Raw genomic sequence first — 20,000 nt, 5'->3', positions numbered from 1 at the left:
ACACACACTGACTCACCTCCACACACACACACACTGACTCACCTCCCACACACACACACACACACACACCCAGAGGAATCCTAGAGGGGAAAGTAGATAAAAAGTGAGAGAGATGGAGAGAAGTCACGACCAGGCATTTGAGTCCCAGCATGAGGGGAGTGTGTGTGTGTGTGTGTGTGTGTGTGTGTGTATGTGTGTGTGTGTGTGTGTGTATGTGTGTGTGTGTGTGTGTGTGTGTGTGTGTGTGTCTGTATGTGTGTGTGTGTGTGTGTGTGTGTGTGTGTGTGTGTGTGTGTGTGTGTGTGTGTCTGTATGTGTGTGTGTGTGTGTGTGTGTGTGTGTGTGTGTGTGTGTGTGTGTGTGTGTGTGTGTGTGTGTCTGTATGTGTGTGTGTGTGTGTGTGTGTGTCTGTATGTGTGTGTGTGTGTGTGTGTGTGTGTGTGTGTGTGTGTCTGTGTGTGTGTGTGTGTGTGTGTCTGTATGTGTGTGTGTGTGTGTGTGTGTGTGTGTGTGTGTGTGTGTGTGTGTGTCGCGTGTGTGTGTGTGTGTGTGTGTGTGTGTGTGTGTGGGAATGGGAGTAGAGCGTGGGAGAAATAAAAGCATCCAAGCTAAAAGAGCCCTGGCATGGGTGGGGTGTGTGTGTGTGTGTGTGTGTGTGTGTGTGTGTGTGTGTGTGTGTGTGTGTGTGTGTATGTGTGTGTGTCTGTCTGTGTGTGTGTGTGTGTGTGAGAGAGAGAGAGAGAGAGAGAGAGAGAGAGAGAAAGAGACTGTAAGATGAGGATGATGAGTAAAACTAGTCAGAGCAGTAAAGGTGTACTGTAGCACAGTAACACAACACATTCATCCACATTACAACACAACATTTCCCCACAACACACTACAACACATTCATCCACATTACAACACAACATTTCCCCACAACACACTACAACACATTCATCCACATTACAACACAACATTTCCCCACAACACACTACAACACATTCATCCACATTACAACACAACATTTCCCCACAACACAATACAACACTGCACACATCACAACGCAAGACACTACAACACAATTTAAAGGTCCCATATTATACTTCTTTTTCAACAAGTCAAAATAGACCTATGGGTTGCACAAAACATGTCCCTGAAGCTGTTTGCAAAGAAATTCCCATCAGATTACACATTATCAGCAGCTCCATTCTTGCCAGTTTCAGTCCGTTTCAGAATAGGCCGTTTCTGGGCCCTGTTGCCTTACATGCAAATGAGCTGTTGTTGGCCACGCCCCACTCCGGAACTGATTCCACGTTTATGTCAACGGGCAGCATGGTCGTAACGTTAGCCAGGGAATACCATACCAGTCCGTGTTGGTGACACGGTGATGGAAGATTCTCCACTAGAAAGCCTCCGACTGCCAGTGATAAAATGCAACTTGTTATGCAGGAATAATAAAGCATGTGTGACAAACGTCAATGACGGTTCTGTTTGAATTTTCGTAGTAAAGTGGCCTAATAATGAAGTGATTGGAGTTTAGCCGAAACGTCTGCTAAATACAATAACCATGGCAGAATCAATTCAAACACCTACATGTATGATGTAACATGGCCTAACAATGTTAAATTATAATGGGTAAAACTTTATTTGGGTTTAAAAGCATTTGTGAAATTGGCTGCCTATTGCCGGATGGCCTGGTTCACTATATGGCCTTCGGCCTCATACCTACGACCAAATTACAGCCGCGGGGATATCGTTTACCAACCCCGCTCCCACTAGTGTCATATTGCTTAAATATGCCAACAAGAACGAGACGTGTCCAGGGGAGTTTCTGTTTGTATACTTAAAATATGGATGTTATCAGGTGCGTAAAAGATGTTTGGATATTTTGTGTAGCCTAGCCTCCTGTTGGAAACGATAGGCTACGACCACAATGGAGGATCTTCGACAGGAAGTTCCCAACCTAGTGGGGGGATATCTTCAGATGGGGGCCGGTAGGCAGCGCCCTATATGGCTCTGGGGGTAGTAACATTAAATGTCCCTTATTGTGATGTCCCATCGTTTCTGACATCAACACACACAGACACACACAGACACACACAGACACACACACACACACATGCATGCATGCACAGTCCTGTAAAATTCCCCAACAAACAATGCACCAGTCCAGACTGTGACCCTTAATGTCTAACAGACTGGATGGCCTTTTGTGAGGGAAATGGAGCATTTGGAGATATCTGTATCTTGTTTCCCAGTCCTGCTCTGATGCAGCTCTCTCTCTCTCTCACACACACACACACACACACACACACACACACACACACACACACAAACACACACACCACAATCCACCACAGGAGAGGAGGGAGGGTTGAAGCTGAAAATGAGTTAGTGGGGTTTTGAGAGAGAAAAACAGACAGCAAGTTTCTATGAGAAGCACGATGGTCTCTCTACACACAAACTGCTGTTTTCCATCAGGCACTGCAAAGGGCAGCCTGGGCGAAGAGTCCTGGTCCAGACGCAGAGAAAGTCCGCTGTAATGATGTCCAGTCATGCATGTGTGTATTTCGGCGCTAGTTTCCCTATTCCCTCTCTCTCCCCTCCTGCTCTCTCTCCCTCTCCTTCTCCCTCTCCTCCTGCTCCTGCTCTCTCTCCCTCTTCCTCTCCTCCTGCTCCTGCTCTCTCTCCCCTCTTCCCCTCCTCCTGCTCCTGCTCTCTCTCCCCTCTTCCCCTCCTCCTGCTCCTGCTCTCTCTCCCCTCTTCCCCTCCTCCTGCTCTCTCTCCCCTCCTCCCCTCCCCTCTTCCTCTCCTCCTGCTCTCTCTCCCCTCTTCCCCTCCTTCTCCCTCTCCTCCTGCTCTCTCTCCCCTCTTCCCCTCCTTCTCCCTCTCCTCCTTCTCCTGCTCTCTCCTTCTTCTAACCCCCCTCTCCCCTCCTCTTTCTCTCTTTCTCTCACGTGTTCCGTTTGTGTCTCGGCTTTTGTTCTCTGTCGTTGTCTCATCAGGTTCCATTCCATTCTGACTCATCTGGCCTGTGTCTTTGGGGTTTGGCTCGTTTGTGTCTAAATCTCTCTGTTCTGTGTCTGTCTCATCAGGGTTTGACTCGTTTTGAGTCTCATCTCTGTTCTGTGTCTGTCTCATCAGGGTTCCACTCATTTGTGTCTCATCTCTATGTTCTATGTCTTCTAACCCCTTCTCCTCCTTCTTTCTCTCTCTTTCTCTCACGGTTCGCTTGTGTCTCGGGCTTTGTTCTCTGTCGTTGTCTCATCAGGTTCCATTCCATTGCGACTCATCTGTCCTGTGTCTTTGGGGTTTGGCTCGTTTGTGTCTCGTCTCTCTGTTCTGTGTCTGTCTCATCAGGGGTTTGACTCGTTTGAGTCTCATCTCTCTGTTCTGTGTCTGTCTCATCAGGGGTTCCACTCATTTGTGTCTCATCTCTATGTTCTATGTCTGTCTCATCAGGGGTTCCACTCATTTGTGTCTCATCTCTATGTTCTATGTCTGTCTCATCAGGGTTCCACTCATTTGTGTCTCATCTCTATGTTCTATGTCTGTCTCATCAGGGTTCCACTCATTTGTGTCTCATCTCTATGTTCTATGTCTGTCTCATCAGGGTTCCACTCATTTGTGTCTCATCTCTATGTTCTATGTCTGTCTCATCAGGGTTCCACTCATTTGTGTCTCATCTCTATGTTCTATGTCTGTCTCATCAGGGTTCCACTCATTTGTGTCTCATCTCTATGTTCTATGTCTGTCTCATCAGGGGTTTGACTCGTTTGAGTCTCATCTCTGTTCTGTGTCTGTCTCATCAGGGTTCCACTCATTTGTGTCTCATCTCTATGTTCTATGTCTGTCTCATCAGGGTTCCACTCATTTGTGTCTCATCTCTATGTTCTATGTCTGTCTCATCAGGGTTCCACTCATTTGTGTCTCATCTCTATGTTCTATGTCTGTCTCATCAGGGTTCCACTCATTTGTGTCTCATCTCTATGTTCTATGTCTGTCTCATCAGGGGTTTGACTCGTTTGAGTCTCATCTCTGTTCTGTGTCTGTCTCATCAGGGGTTTGACTCGTTTGAGTCTCATCTCTGTTCTGTGTCTGTCTCATCAGGGTTCCACTCATTTGTGTCTCATCTCTATGTTCTATGTCTGTCTCATCAGGGTTCCACTCATTTGTGTCTCATCTCTATGTTCTATGTCTGTCTCATCAGGGTTCCACTCATTTGTGTCTCATCTCTATGTTCTATGTCTGTCTCATCAGGGTTCCACTCATTTGTGTCTCATCTCTATGTTCTATGTCTGTCTCATCAGGGTTCCACTCATTTGTGTCTCATCTCTATGTTCTATGTCTGTCTCATCAGGGTTCCACTCATTTGTGTCTCATCTCTATGTTCTATGTCTGTCTCATCAGGGTTCCACTCATTTGTGTCTCATCTCTATGTTCTATGTCTGTCTCATCAGGGTTCCACTCATTTGTGTCTCATCTCTGTTCTGTGTCTGTCTCATCAGGGTTCCACTCATTTGTGTCTCATCTCTATGTTCTATGTCTGTCTCATCAGGGTTCCACTCATTTGTGTCTCATCTCTATGTTCTATGTCTGTCTCATCAGGGTTCCACTCATTTGTGTCTCATCTCTATGTTCTATGTCTGTCTCATCAGGGTTCCACTCATTTGTGTCTCATCTCTATGTTCTATGTCTGTCTCATCAGGGTTCCACTCATTTGTGTCTCATCTCTATGTTCTATGTCTGTCTCATCAGGGTTCCACTCATTTGTGTCTCATCTCTTGTTCTCTGTCGTCTCATCAGGTTCCATTCCATTGCTTAATTCATCTGTCCCAGGTCTTTGGGGTTGGCCTGCTTGTGTCTCTCGCCTCTGTTCTGTCTGTCTCATCAGGGTTTGACTCGCTTGAGTCTCATCTCTGTTCCCCCAGGTCTGTCTCCATCAGGGTTCCACTCATTTGTGTCTCATCTCTATGTTCTATGTCTGTCTCATCAGGGGTTCCACTCATTTGTGTCTCATCTCTATGTTCTATGTCTGTCTCAACAGGGGTTTGGCTCATTTATGTCTCCCAGCCAGCTGTCTCCTGAAATGCTTAAAACGTTAATTGGCCAATTGTACCACTAGTGTCTGCCTATGTGATGGAGGACTATTAAACCATCAAGCAAATGTGTGGTTGTGTGCACGCTTGCATGTGTGTGAGTGTGTGTGTGTGTGTGTGTGTGTGTGTGTGTTTTGTGTGTGTATATGTGTGTGTGTGTGTGTGTGTGTGTGTGTGTGTGTGTGATAGATGAATTAATGCTGTTTCTGTGTCCTCAAGCAGAGGCAGCATGGTCCCTTGGGGAGGTCAACTCTGGTCTCCAAATATTACGCACAGCAAAGTCTGGCAGCTTTTACCTCTCTCTAGTTTCTTTTTCTCTCTCTCTCTCTTTCTCTCTCTTACACACACACACACATATACACACACACACACAAACACATTCTCAGCATAGATTCTTATCTTCCGGGCCAGTGGCACTCATTATCCTCTATGTCGTTCATTTTACCCTTCATCTCTCCTGCTCCTGCTCTCTCTCCCCTCTTCCTCTCCTTCTCCCTCTCCCCTCCTGCTCTCTCTCCTTCTTCTAATCCCCCTATCCCCTCCTCTTCCTCCCATTCCCCCTCTCTCTCCTCTCTCTCCTTCATCCCTCTATCCCTGTTGACTTCTGCAGGGATGGCTGGTTTAGCTCGCCAAATTAAAAATATGCAAATGCAATGCCTTCAATGAAACACCTTTTTAACTCCAGGTCTGGTCTGGGAGTGTGTGTGTGTGTCTGTGTGTGTTTTAGTTAGAGAAAGTGTGTGTCTGTGTGTGTGTCTGTGGGTGTGGGTGTGTGTGTGTGTCTGTGAAGGAGATAATTATTATACATTGAGAATGAGTCTTTCAATGTGCTTCAGTGGCCAGACGTGAGACGTTAAACTTCTGCACAAATAACTGTAAGGCTGAGGTCAGATTTCTCTGTGTGTGTACGTTGGTGCATGTGTGTGTGTGTGTCCTGACCTGTCACACAGTGTGTGTACGTTGGTGTGTGTGTGTGTGCCTGTGTCCTGACCTGTCCTACAGTGTCTGTGTACGTTGGTGTGTGTGTGTGTCCTGACCTGTCCAACAGTGTGAGTGTACGTTGGTGTGTGTGTGTGTGTCCTGACCTATCTTACAGTGTGTGTGTGTACATTGGTGTGTATGGTGTGTATTGGTGTGTATGTGTGTCCTGACCCTACAGTTAGCTTCCACAGAGCTGATGTGCGTACTGATAGAATGGAGGCTTCGCTCTCTTGACCAGAGGAGCACGTCATTCTGCTTATTGCTTTGTTACAATCTGTGCTTTGCTCGTTACCTTTCCAAATCATTTCCATTACGCAACCTGTGTGTGTGTGTGTTTGTGTGTGTGTGTGTGTGTGTGTGTGTGTGTGTGTGTGTGTGGTTTCCATTACACACCCTGGCACATGAGCCCCAAAGCTGTTTAAGAGTCCACTGATGGCTCATCTGAATGCTCTGTGGCAACAGCTTCCCAAATCACTGGCTGGAAAATGACCCAATTGATGTGCATTTAGCATGAAAGGGAAAAACGTTTCATTTTTGTTTTTGTGCTCAAGTAAACTATCCATGTAAGCAGCCAACCACTGTGACACAGCAGCAGCGTGGCGCCCCAAATGGCAGTTCCACTGTAATTAATATGAACTTTTAGGAATACAAATGAGCTCTGTATAGACTGTGTGTGCTACATTTAAAGCTGTCGCTGGGCTTGTGCGTGTGTGTGTGTGTGTGTGTCAGCATAGGCTTTGTGTGCTACATTTAAAGCTGTCGCTGGGCTTGTGTGTGTGTGTGTGTGTGTCAGCATAGGCTTTGTGTGTTATGTTTAAAGCTGTTTCTGGGCTTGTGTGTGTGTGCGTGTGTGTGTGTGTCAGTAGTAGGCTTTGTGTACTATGGTTAGAGCTGACACTGAACTTATGGTGAATGTCAGGTTATGTTTATTAATTAATGTCTCATTTGCAGTTGAAGTTTATGGTCAGATGAAAATTAGATGACAGGTTCCATATGCAGTTAAAGTTTATGGTCAGATGAAAACTAGATGACATGTTGTAAATTATTTATTGGAAAGGCTTCTAAAAATGCCAAAATGAAATATGCTGGCAGATAATAGTGAATAACATGACTGTAGTATGCATTCAGAAGTAAAATGAACTGAAATGAACTGGGCCTAGGACCGAACCATGTGGGACCTCTTCTGTAATGGAAGTCACATACACATGACCTAAAACCTAAAACTGAAAACGACAAACATACTATCAGGTTAAATCATCAGCTGCATCATCACAAAGCCATGCCTACCCAGATAAAAAAACAGTATATCATTTTCCAATTCTGCAATAATGCTTGTTGATGTTGGATAGTTAGCAGATCATTTTCAGATGTATGGTATTTATTATTTATGGCTAAGTACACCCGGACCTTGTTTGGCATGGTGAAAATGTCAAGATTAAAATATAAGTCTCTCTCTCTCTCTCTCTCTCTCTCGCGCACACGTTGGTAGTGGTGTTTATGGAGGTGCCCATCTGAGTGTTGGTAGTGGTGCGTATGGAGGTGCCCATCTGAGTGTTGGTAGTGGTGCTGGTGCCCATCTGAGTGTTGGTAGTGGTGCGTATGGAGGTGCCCATCTGAGTGTTGGTAGTGGTGCGTATGGAGGTGCCCATCTGAGCGAGGCATGGCTGGCATCAGGACGGGCACCTGCTGGATCCATTAGCCGGGGCAGTGGAGCATCGGGCCAATTAGTGCCAGCCCTGCCCGCCTAATTACCCGGGAAGAGCTGTGGGAGAGGGATTAGTGTGTGTGTGTGTAGGGTGACTTTGTGTGTGTGTGTGTGTGAGTGTGTGCAAATGTTTGCTTGTTTGCGTGTGTGTGTGAGTGTGCCTGCGTGTGTGCATGTCTCTGTGTGTGCGTGCATGACTGTGCATGTGTGTGTGTGTGTCTGTGGTGTGTGTATGCGTGTGTGTGGGTGTGTGTGTGTGTGTATATGTGTGTGTGTGTGTGTATATGTGTGTGTGCGTGTGCGTGTGTGTTGGGTGGTGATTTGCATGTGTCCAGCCCGTGTGGAAAAGGGATCATTAGAGTCATGGGGTTGAATGTTATATAGGAAGACTGGAGGGGGACATCCTGGACAGACAGGATCAGGACAGATAAGACAGACCCATCTGGATTTGTCCTGTGTGTGTGTGTGTGTGTGTGTGTGTGTGTGTGTTCTTCCCATTTCTCTCCTCCCTCTCTCTCTCTCTCTCTCTCTCTCTCTCTCTCTCTCTCTCTCTCTCTCCCTTCTCTCCCCCTGTGTAAAGGCTGAGCTACACCAGGCACGTATCTGAAATGTTCCGTTCGTGTGTGTGTGTGTTCTTCTCATTTCTCCTCTCTCTCTCTCTCTCTCTCTCTCCTTCTCTCTGTCTCTCTCTCTCTTCTCTCTCTCCCTTCTCTCCCTCCGTGTAAAGGCTGAGCTACACCAGGCACGTATCTGAAGCGTTCCGTTCGCGTAGCGTCCGCTGCAACAATTACCTTCCACTGTAATCAATGGAAGTAGCTACACCAGACGTGATAGTGGTGCGTACGTAAAAAAAAAATAGATCAGTCTTTTAAAATGGATTTTACGCGTTGCGAACGGAGCGCTTCAGTTACGCGCCTGGTGTTGCTTCGTTGTAAGACCGTCAGCCTGCTCCGCTCCTCCAGGATTGCTGGCCCCTGGGCCCCCCTGCTCTGCCCCCCGGGCAGCAGCTCTCTCTGGGCATGGGCCTTTGGGCTCGCTCCTGCCTCAGCATGGAGACTTTCCACACATTTCATCAGACTGAACACATAGAGCAATGGTGATAGGGAGCATGTGTGTGTGTGTGTGTGTGTGTGTGTGTGTGTGTGTGTGTGTGTGTGTGTGTGTGTGTGTGTGTGTGAAGAGCTACTGTAACACACACACACAGCAATGGGGGACTGAACTGGAAATGATGATTTAGCCTGAGGATGATTCCCCTGAGGGTGTACACAGTACTTATCAAAGATTATACCACCTACACACACACACACACACACACACACACTCACACACACATACACACATACACACACACTCTCTCTCACACACTAGAACACTGCTCTCACACACTAGAACACTGCTCTCGCACACTAGAACCAAAGATTCTATAGTTAACTAAGATGAATCATAAGACGATTCACCAATGGAAAGAAATGGCACTAGTTCCGGACTCCTAAATAGGCGTGTCAAAACATAAACTTTTCTCTGAATGAGCAATAATAACATACCGTAAAACTCCAAATAATAGCCCGGGCTTTTATTTTCCCAAATCACCAAACTGCACCGGCTAGTATTAGAGACAGGCGTCTATATGAGACAGGCCTTTAATTCCCTTTACACAAACTTTTCCTCTGCAAAGATGGAAAATATTATCGAATTAATTATTTCAAACACACTGAATGTCTACCTATATGACTAGGCTATCTGATGACAATTATGGATCATCATGTTGAGATGTTGTTCATTGAGTGAGATACAGTAAGATCCAAATAGCGGGGATAGCCAGAACAGATGAAACACGTTTTAATCAAACGTAATTTACAAAGAGATCGTATCACACTGAAAGCTCATATTTTGTCACTAGCAAATAGCCTATATCGGTCCTTTGTCAAATACAGTTGCATCATCAGCCCTGACCAAAACCGTTCAGGAATTATTTATGCAAAAGTGGAACGTGCGTAATATTTCATTATCCCTCCTTTGGCACGAATGAAACAGCATGAGAGACCATGAACCATATCATTTCTCCCGCATTGTATTTGCCAAATTTGACAACAGTCTACATTTCAAATCATAGCCTACTTCCACGCGGGGAACATATTTTTGACCAGGGGTGGTGAATAACACAATAATCATGGATCTCCGACGATTTCTCTCCCAGCTTCGAATTTAGACAGCTAAATACGCCATTTCAGCGCCGTGTATGAGTAGGTCTAAGAGTGAGAAGTTTTATATGCCCTGGGCAGCCACATTCCACTGCAACGATGCGCAGCACTTGCCACTCCGACTCATCAATAAAAACTGCACGCACACACCAGACCCATTAGAAGCGCACTTGACTTTACATCATTAACCTATTTCAGTATATAGCCAGAAAATGTCCGTAGACGGGCTCTGATATAGCCTATTCTAGTCTAAGGTAAATTCCCTTTCTGGCTTCTTTCTCTTTATCGCCATGGCAGTACGCATTTAGAGTAAAGAATAACGTTTGCGAACCCTTCTGGTTTTGTTGCCAGCATAAAAACAAGCTACACACTAGAATACTGCTCTCACACACTAGAATACTGCTCTCACACACTAGAACACTGCTCTCGCACACTAGAACACTGCTCTCGCACACTAGAACACTGCTCTCACACACTAGAACACTGCAGTCCTTCCACACTGCTCTCACACACTAGAGCACAGTTCTCACACACTAGAACACTGCTCTCGCACACTAGAACACTGCTCTCACACACTAGAGTCTACCCAACCCAGCCAACCACAGCCTGATGCCCACTCTGTTAGGGGCTATTTGTGCTCTGATAAAGACACTATATGCAACTCATACTCTCACACACACACACACACACACACACACACACACACACACACACACACACACTCTCTGCCGGTCTTCTTTGAGTGTAACTTTTGTCCTCTTTTGAAACTGAGAGCTGATGACTCACTTGCAGCCCCAGCTGAAGAGGTGCGGAGACTGTGGGGGCAGACACTTCAGAGAGAGAGAGAGAGAAGGAAGAAGAGAGAGAGAGAGGGAGAGAGAGAGAGAGAGGGAGGAAAAGAGGTAGAGAGAGATAGAAAGAAAGAGGGAGGGAGGGAGAGAGATAGAAAGAGGGAGGGAGGGGTGAAGCTGATGTTTGTGTGGAGAGGCTGGTGAAGAGAGGACGCACAGAGAGAAGTGAAGAGGAAAGGAGTGAAGAGGAGAGGAGGATAAGAAAAAGGAGTGAATAGAGGAGGATAATAAGGGAGGATAAGTAAGAGATGAGTGAAGAAGAGAGGATGAGAAAGGAAAGTGGGAGTAAGAGAGGGGGAGAGAGAGAGGGGGAGAAGGGGAAAGTGAGGGATAGAGAGGGGGAGAAGGGGAGAGAGAGGGATAAAGAGAGAGATGCTAGAAGGAGAGAGAGAGGGATAAAGAGAGAGGGGGAGAAGGAGAGAGAGAGAGAGAGAGAGAGGGATAAAGAGAGGGGGGGGCTTGTCTCTCATGTCTTATTAGGTTGCGCTTGTCTCCCGTGGCGACGCGTTCCGCCAAATCACAGAGCCCTAAAAATACCGACTCCGCCTCCCTGGGGACTACTGGCACATGAGTGACAGGAGAGCTGAACACACACACACACACACTGTAATTGCGGTCAATGCTGCAGATGTGCCCCATGTCCGCCAGCTAGAGGCTCCACTTACCCCACACCTCCACTTACCCCACACCTCTACTTACCCCACACATCCCACACCTCCACTTACCCCACACATCCCACACCTCCACTTACCCCACACCTCTACTTACCCCACACATCCCACACCTCCACTTACCCCACACATTCCACACCTCTACTTACCCAACACATCCCACACCTCCACTTACCCCACACATCCCACACCTCTACTTACCCCACACATCCCACACCGCCACTTACCCCACACCTCTACTTACCCAACACATCCCACACCTCCACTTACCCCACACATCCCACACCTCCACTTACCCCACACCTCTACTTACCCCACACCTCCATTTACCCCACACATCCCACACCTCTACTTACCCCAAACCTGCAAACCTGCACACCAACACAACAGCCTCACAACAGCAATATGTACTTTAGACTGCACACCAACACAACAGCAATATGTACTTTAGACTGCACACCAACACAACAGCAATATGTTCTTTAGACTGCACACCCACACAACAGCAATATGTACTTTAGACTGCACACCCATACAACAGCAATATGTACTTTAGACTGCACACCAACACAACAGCCATACAACAGCAATATGTACTTTAGACTGCACACCAACACAACAGCCATACAACAGCAATATGTACTTTAGACTGCACACCAACACAACAGCCACACAACAGCAATATGTACTTTAGACTGCACACCCACACAACAGCAATATGTACTTTAGACTGCACACCAACACAACAGCCACACAACAGCAATATGTACTTTAGACTGCACACCCAAACAACAGCAATATGTACTTTAGACTGCACACCCACACAACAGCAATGTACTTTAGACTGCACACCAACACAACAGCCACACAACAGTCTGCACTACACATTCCGTGCCCATTCAATTGGGTTGCTCAGTAATCTGGAAAACACAGCGGCTCTTTAAACCAGAGGGGAGGGGAGAGGGACTGCTCATGGCATAGAATAAGTAGACTGGGTGTCTGCCTTGACCTTGACACTGACCTTGAGCCTGTAGCGAGCGAGGGGCGCAGCAGTAATGCAATCACAGGGCTGCTATTGATGGTAATGGCAGCGCTGTGTGGGTAATCAGCGCGTGATATGCTCCGCTGTTGGCACTCACAGAGCACAGGGCACAGCTCATCATCTGGGCTCGCTCTGACACAAGACAACTCTGATTATGAAGGAGCATGTCAGGACCATATTAGGGCCATATCAGGACCACATCAGGACCATGTCAGGGCCATATCAGGACCACATCAGGGCCATATCAGGGCCATATCAGAGCCATATCAGGGTCATATCAGGGCCATATTAGGGCCACGTCAGGACCACATCAGGGCCATATCAGGGCCATATCAGGGTCAGATCAGGGCCATGACTACCAAGGCCTGGTGAAGGCTATTTCAGTGGCAGACGTGCACTGTGTCTGCTGCTGACGCAGGAACTGTGTTGTACTAGATCACTCTCTCTGTGTTGTACTGGATCACTCTCTCTGTGTTGTACTAGATCACTCTCTCTGTGTTGAACGGGATCACTCTCTCTGTGTTGAACTGGATCACTCTCTCCGTGTTGAACAGGATCACTCTCTCTACTGCTGACTAGTTGCCTGCACACACGCTGCATGTAGTTTTAATTAAGATGGGAGTTGTGTGGTAATTGTAGAACTGCTCCGTGGGATCCTGTTTTTTACACGGCACTGTAATTAAGTAAAATATAATTATGGTGCGATGCGAGAAATTGAAAACCATCGCTATATGTAGGGGAGGGATAATTATTAGCTTGGCATTTTCTCAGAGGACAAATATTAATTACTAACATATGTGAGAGATTGCAGGGTCTCTTACTCAATCACCATCATTCTCTCTCTCTCTCTTTCTCTCTCTCTCTTTCTTTCTCTCAGTCGCAGTCTCTCTCTCTCTCTCTCTCTCTCATCTCTCCCTCCCTGTGTTGATGTATGCAGCACAATGCTAATTTCCTGTCTGTCTCTTCTGCTCCCCTCTCATGTTCCAGGATCACTTTCTGCCACCTGCCCTTCCAGAGTAAGTGGCTGTACGTGGGAACGGAGCGTGGAAACACCCACATCGTCAACATCGAGTCCTTCGTCCTGTCCGGCTACGTCATCATGTGGAACAAGGCCATAGAGCTGTGAGTAGCACCCCCCGGCACTAGCTCCTAACAGCTCACTATCTACAGTCTGCTCTTAGTGCTAGCCGCTAACAGCTCACTATCCACAGTCTGCTGGGCTGTAGCACCTAGCGCTAGCCGCTAACAGCAAACCACCCACAGCCAGCAGGACTGTCACACCTAGCGCTAGCTCCTAACAGCTAGCCCCCCACAGCCAGCAGGGCTTTACACAGGGTTATGAGTAGCACCTATAGTCGCTAACAGCTAGCCACCCACATTCTGCATCACTCCACACACTCAGGGTTGCTGTGTCACGCGCTCTTGGCTGAACACCTCTCGGGGACTAAATCTCTCGCTCTCGTGGAACACGAGCATATGTCACTCCAGTCCTCGATACCCATCCCTACACACCACTCACTGAAATACCTCCAGAACACGCTCAGGATGCAAATGTCACACCGGTCCTCGATAAGCATCCCTACACACCACTCACTGAAATACCTCCAGAACACGCTCAGTATACAACAGCCCCTCAGTGTCAACCCTCTAGCAGCACCAAGAGAAAACACAAATACAGAAACAAGCAGAAGATACTTTATATTATGAAACTGTGTCATGGAACTCACTTGACATGTCACATGCCTGGGTATGTATGTCAGATGCTTATTATTTGCATGTCTATGTATAACCATCTATAAAGATGTCATAGTCTTCATAGCTAAAAGTGACATGGCAGTCTTCATAGCCTGATACACAGTGCCTTGATGCTATCAGCAGTGATGTCAGCTTTCAAAGTGTCTGATGTGAGACTGTTCACAGATGAATCAGACACAGCAGCTGCAGCTCATGAATCGTGTCACTTTTAGAAGTCCACAAACTCAACAGGCTACCATGTCACTTTTAGAAGTCTACAAACTCAACAGGCTACCATGTCACTTTTAGAAGTCTAATTGCAGGCCACTAAATATCCGGGCCTAAATGAGGACCTTGACTTCAGAGTCTTTATTTGAATTTTTGCTTGTTTGTGTTTTTTTGTTTGTGTTTGTTTTGGGTTCACTCTCTACATATTAGTTTTTAATTTGACAATAATGTGTCTGAATGTTGACTTTTCTGTATGCATAGTTGTGTATACGACATTTATTTCTCACAGGGATGTAAGGATGACACCTGCTGGTGGTTGTATACTCTTACACTTATCACCTGACTAGCACATCTGCAATGTGGAGAGTCCTGATTGGTTGACTTATTATTTAAAAAAAACCTCTCCTTTTCTGTTGAGAACTGTTTGACTCCCTGATGAAGGCTTGTTTGCCGAAACGCGTCTGAGTTTTTTTTAAAGGTTTAAATGTAACCAAGCCAACAAAATAAAGGCTTTTTAACCTTTGACAATTGAGAGTGCCTTGAAATCCCCTGTTTTTTTCTCAGGCTACCATGTCACTTTTAGAAGTCCACAAACTCAACAGCCTACCATAGTTCGAATTACAGGGGGTACTGGGGGGTACTATACCAGATATATATATCAGATAATTTTTCTGATATTGTGAAAAAATATCATTACAGTTGGCTACAATACAAGTCAACTCCTATTTTCACTAGGAAAAGTTTAATGTAAAGCGATTTCAGACACCCCTATTATGGACCGTACCATTTTTAACCACCATGGCGCTAAAAGAGATAGAGAACGACTTCAACTTCTCAAGCAAGTGTCAACAACGTTGAATGACAAAACGCTAGATTCCTCCAGTAGCTTAAATTCGGTTTGCTGCTGACGTGCATGGGTAAATGTAAGTTGCTAGTAGACGTCTAGCTTGTTGAAAATGTGCTATTTTACAACCTTCATGTATTAAAGTGTTTTGTTCTTTCATAGCTCATGTCAGGTCTTCATACATTTAATTACCGGCTACTATACCTGCTACTTACTTACCCACTGAGGCTAGTAAAGTGGACCTTGGTTAGTTACCAAGGTTAGTTAGCAAGATAATTCTCTATTTAAATAATTTATTATTTTACATTGTGGTGAGGTAAAATCGATTGTCATTTCCAAGGAGATGAACTCCAGTCCATAGCCTAGGTGTCCATTGATTCTCATTTTATCTTGAATAAATTATTGTGCCCTTTTGAAATTAGTTTGGCACAGATCCTGTGTTGTTTTTATTATGCACAAGAGGGTCTGATGTAGCTAAGCCTACATAACATTAGTGAAACCTGTGGAAACATAAAGAGCCAAGTAGCCTAGGCTAAATAGTACATGCTAGTATTTGAATTTGTTTTTAATTGGTTAGTAGGCCTATTGTTTTTACATTCTGGTTATCGGATTCTTGTAGGTTACCGCTCTGTAGTTCTTATGTGGTAGCATGTTTTTTCATAGTAGGCTATATGCTCCTTAATTACATTAAAGATTGCTTAGGTTTCACATATCTCTAGGCAATTGTGTTGATTTGACACTGACTACCATAGACTATAATAGAAAATTGGTTTCGGTTAAACAGTAGGCTAGGCTATATTAGAGGGTTGGATCTTACCTCCAGGTCTTATGAAATCTAAAAATAAACCAAATCAATATGTCATGAAATGTAAGAATGGCTTCTTGTAAAGGTAGTACTTTTACTAGTAATTAGAATGGTATTTCAGTGCACTTAACTTCTAACTTTTGAGAGTTGATCAAAACAGTTCTCTTTTGGATATAATAACAATGAGATATTCTGTAGCCAACTGATTATCAGTTTGTCGCATGTTTACACCTTGTATGTGTGTTGCACAACACATGTTGCACTTGGCGATCACGATGGGGATTGATATGGACCGTGATGGTCATAGAAGAAGTGAAGGACAGTACCCCCCAATTATGGTGGGGTAATTCGCACTCTGCAGCCTACCATGTCACTGTTAGAAGTCCACAAACTCAACAGGCTACCATGTCACTGTTAGAAGTCCTCCAGCTCATGACATGCAGCAGGCCTGATGGACTAATGACATGCTAATGCTAACGAGGCCCTGAGCTGTGATAGGCATCTGATTTGCTGAGCTGTGCTAATGAGATGCTAACGCTAACGAGGCCCTGAGCTGTGATAGGCATCTGATTGGCTGAGCTGGGCTACTGACATGCCAACACTGTGGATTATTAAGGTTTTGCAAATATTGTAAAAATATAGACCGGGATGCCGACCACTTGTGTAGGCCCTAACAGTTGGTTTTACAATAAGAAGCAAAAAGGCAACGAACGACCGTTTAGCCTACCTACAGTATCCTCATGGTTGTGGAGGATGATCGTTAGCAGCTGTGAAGTCTTTTATTCTCATTGCCTAGCTTCTAGGCTACATGCAGGTTCTCCCATAACGTTATCGATACAGATCAATGCACCAAATCAGGGCGATTTTAGCGAAATAACGTTCCTGTGACTATCAAAATAACGTTGCTGAGGCTATCAAAATTTGAACAATGGGATAACGTTTCATCATCACCTTTATTGATGCCTGAAATGTTGACATTGCTGAAATACAGAGATGTAGCCTAGCCTACTGAGAGGCAGCTGCAGACAACGATGTTCAATGGGTTCAACTTGTCCCTTGCCTACCAAACAAAGCTATAGAACCTAGAATAGGTCACATGAAAAACGTTAATAGTCTACTGAGCGAGGCAGCAAATGACAGAGGGCCTTTCCTATCCTCCTCTCCTCTCCTCCTCTCCAGTCCACTCCTCCACCACCCCAATCCTCCTCTCCTCTCCTCTTCTCATTTCCTCCTCTCCTCTCCCCTTCCCAACCCCCACTCCTCTTCACTCCTTTGTCCCCCTCCACTCCTCCTCTCCTCACTCCTCTCATCCTCTCCTCACTCCTCTCCCCCTCCTCCACTCCTCTCCTCCACTTCTCTCCTCCTCCTCCTCTCCCCCTCCACTCCTCTTCTCCTCCACTCCACTCCTCCTCCTCTCATCAGAGCGTGTGTGAGACATGAGAGCGTGTGTGAGTGCTATTCTCAGTCTCCTGCGTCTGAAAGGGCCTCTCTGACAGCGCAGCATAGTCATTCTCTCAGCTCAGCTCAGAGTGTGTAATTACTGCACAAAGGAGCCAGCGCCTCTCACAGCCAAACTCCCAGCTGATGCCTGCTGACAGCCTCGTAGACAAGGAGAGAGGGAGGGAGGGATGGAGAGAGGGAGGGAGAGAGAGGAGGATGAACAACACGACAGAAAGAGAGTGGAGAGATAGTCAGAGAGGGAGGTGGGCATGAAAGAGGAGAAGTGCAGCAGGAGAGAGGAATAGAGCCAGGTATGGAGAGAGAGAGGGATGGAGGGGGAGAGAGAGAGATGGAGGGAGAGAGAGATGGAAGGAGAGAGAGTGATGGAGGGAGAGAGAGAGTGATGGAGGGAGAGAGAGAGAGTGATAGAGGGAGAGAGAGAGGTAGAGATGGAGTGTGAGAGAGAGGGAGTCAGATCACTGTCACATGAAACTTGAGTGAAATCCCAAAAAGAGCTGTCTACACCATGCACACATGAATAATATTACTGTGACACCTGCACCTGCACACACACACACACACACACATACACATTGGACCAGCATCTGTCTGTCAGCTGTGTGGGAGTGTGACATGTATAAAGGGCTGTAGAGTGCCAATCAGACATGACTCACACACACACACACACACACACACACGCAAACACACACGCACAAACCTGCAGGTATCACATATCATAACTAATAAATGCCACTTTATCAATGGCTGCACACACTGAACAAACACACACACACACAGTCTTGAAGAGAGCAGCTGTCAGCAGCCTTCCACTCTATGCCCATCTTCTCTCCATTATGGCAGCACAATGACATCGCTTCATAGGTCACCACGGAAACCAGCGCTTCCATCAGCACCGCTTCCACTGCCCCCATCTCCCACGCTTTGAAGTAGCTCTCCAGTGCAGGACACTCTCTCTCTCTCTCTCCCACACACACACACACACACACACACAGGTACATGCATTCTGACTCAGACACGCTCCCACACACAGGTAATCAAGATCATGGAGGAAGGACTCTCATCTCCTCCGCCTTTGTGCAATGCACTTGACCACAGCTTTGTGTGTGTGTGTGTGTGTGTGTGTGTGTGTGCTGAATACCTGTTCAAATAACAGTGCGGCCCCAGGTTATATGATTGCAGCAGGAGATGAGGTCCTCTTTCCAACTAACATCAGAACAAGTGCTGCATTGTGTGTGGTACTAATCTGTAGCCTAGTTTTGTGTGTGTGTGTGTGTGTGAGTCTGTGTGTGTGTGTGTGTGTGTGTATGTGTGTGTGAGAGTCTGTGTGTCTAATGGGCTGCATGTTTCTGTAATTAGGGCTGTTATTTTCCAATTAGCTGCAACGTTATCAGGTGCTATCAGGCCAAAGCTATCTGGCCACCATACACTCTGCTCAGCAGCTGCCAACCTCTGCAGCCAAGGAAGATTAGACTCGGCACACACACACACACACACACACACACTATGGAGTTACATTTGTAACTCGCTCAAATTGTTCTACTGCTCGCTCATAAAAGAGGCACAAATGTAACTCCATAACACACACACACACACACACACACACACACACAACCAAAACCTTTGAATAGGAACCAAAAATTCCTTGAACATATTGGACAGAAAATACATATCTATATTTTATATTTTCTTACTTTGGTCTGTCTTTCAGTTCCAGACACACTGCTAGCACAGAACTCTGAAAGCGTGGCTTTGACTTTTTGTCTGAACACTGTGTGTGTGTGTGTGTGTGTGTGTGTGAGTATGTGTGTGTTGTGTTGTGTTGTGTTGTGTTTGTGTGTGTGTGTGTGTGTGTGTGTGTGTGTGTGTGTGTTTCTGTTTGCTATTGTGTTGGATGTGAAATTGTCTGCAGTTCGTGTTCATCTGCCTGTTTTGTGCATCCACTCCTTCAAGAATCTTTTTTATTCCCTTTAAAATGTCTTTGTCCTCGAATGCCCAGGCATTGCCTAGAGAAATGCTGGATTTTGGCTTTGAAAGGTCATGAGGTGAGAGTGAGTTCATGGGAAGTGTAGTCTTTTTGATGACATGAATGCCAAAGCAAGAAGTGTCGGTCCCAGTGCCCAGGGGGTTGTTATGAAATGTCACTTCCTGTGTGGAGTTCATGGGAAGTGTAGTCTTTTTGATGACATGAATGCCAAAGCAAGAAGTGTCGGTCCCAGTGCCCAGGGGGTTGTTATGAAATGTCACTTCCTGTGCGGAGGGCGAGTCCCCCCATCCTCTGTCTCCTGCTCTGATGTATTGGTGTCACACACCGACTCACCATCACTCTTAAAGGCGTTCTAACAGATGTTACACGGTTTCTAAGCCAAAACATTTTTTGTCACATACTGCAAACATCA

At 46.0% G+C, this 20,000-nt stretch overlaps 1 protein-coding gene across 1 annotated transcript in view; it reads left to right on the top strand.

The window, feature by feature from the left end:
* stxbp5l (syntaxin binding protein 5L) overlaps positions 1–20,000 on the top strand; it is a 151,063-nt gene that overhangs the window by 53,047 nt on the left and 78,016 nt on the right. The window contains 1 exon segment of the mRNA XM_048239460.1: positions 13,520–13,654. Coding sequence (XP_048095417.1) covers positions 13,520–13,654 — 135 coding nt within the window.

This window comes from Alosa alosa, chromosome 3 (genome assembly GCF_017589495.1).
Source record: "Alosa alosa isolate M-15738 ecotype Scorff River chromosome 3, AALO_Geno_1.1, whole genome shotgun sequence".
Taxonomy (NCBI): domain Eukaryota; kingdom Metazoa; phylum Chordata; class Actinopteri; order Clupeiformes; family Clupeidae; genus Alosa; species Alosa alosa.
Note: the sequence above shows the minus strand (reverse complement) of the source record. Positions and strands in the feature narration are given on the sequence as shown.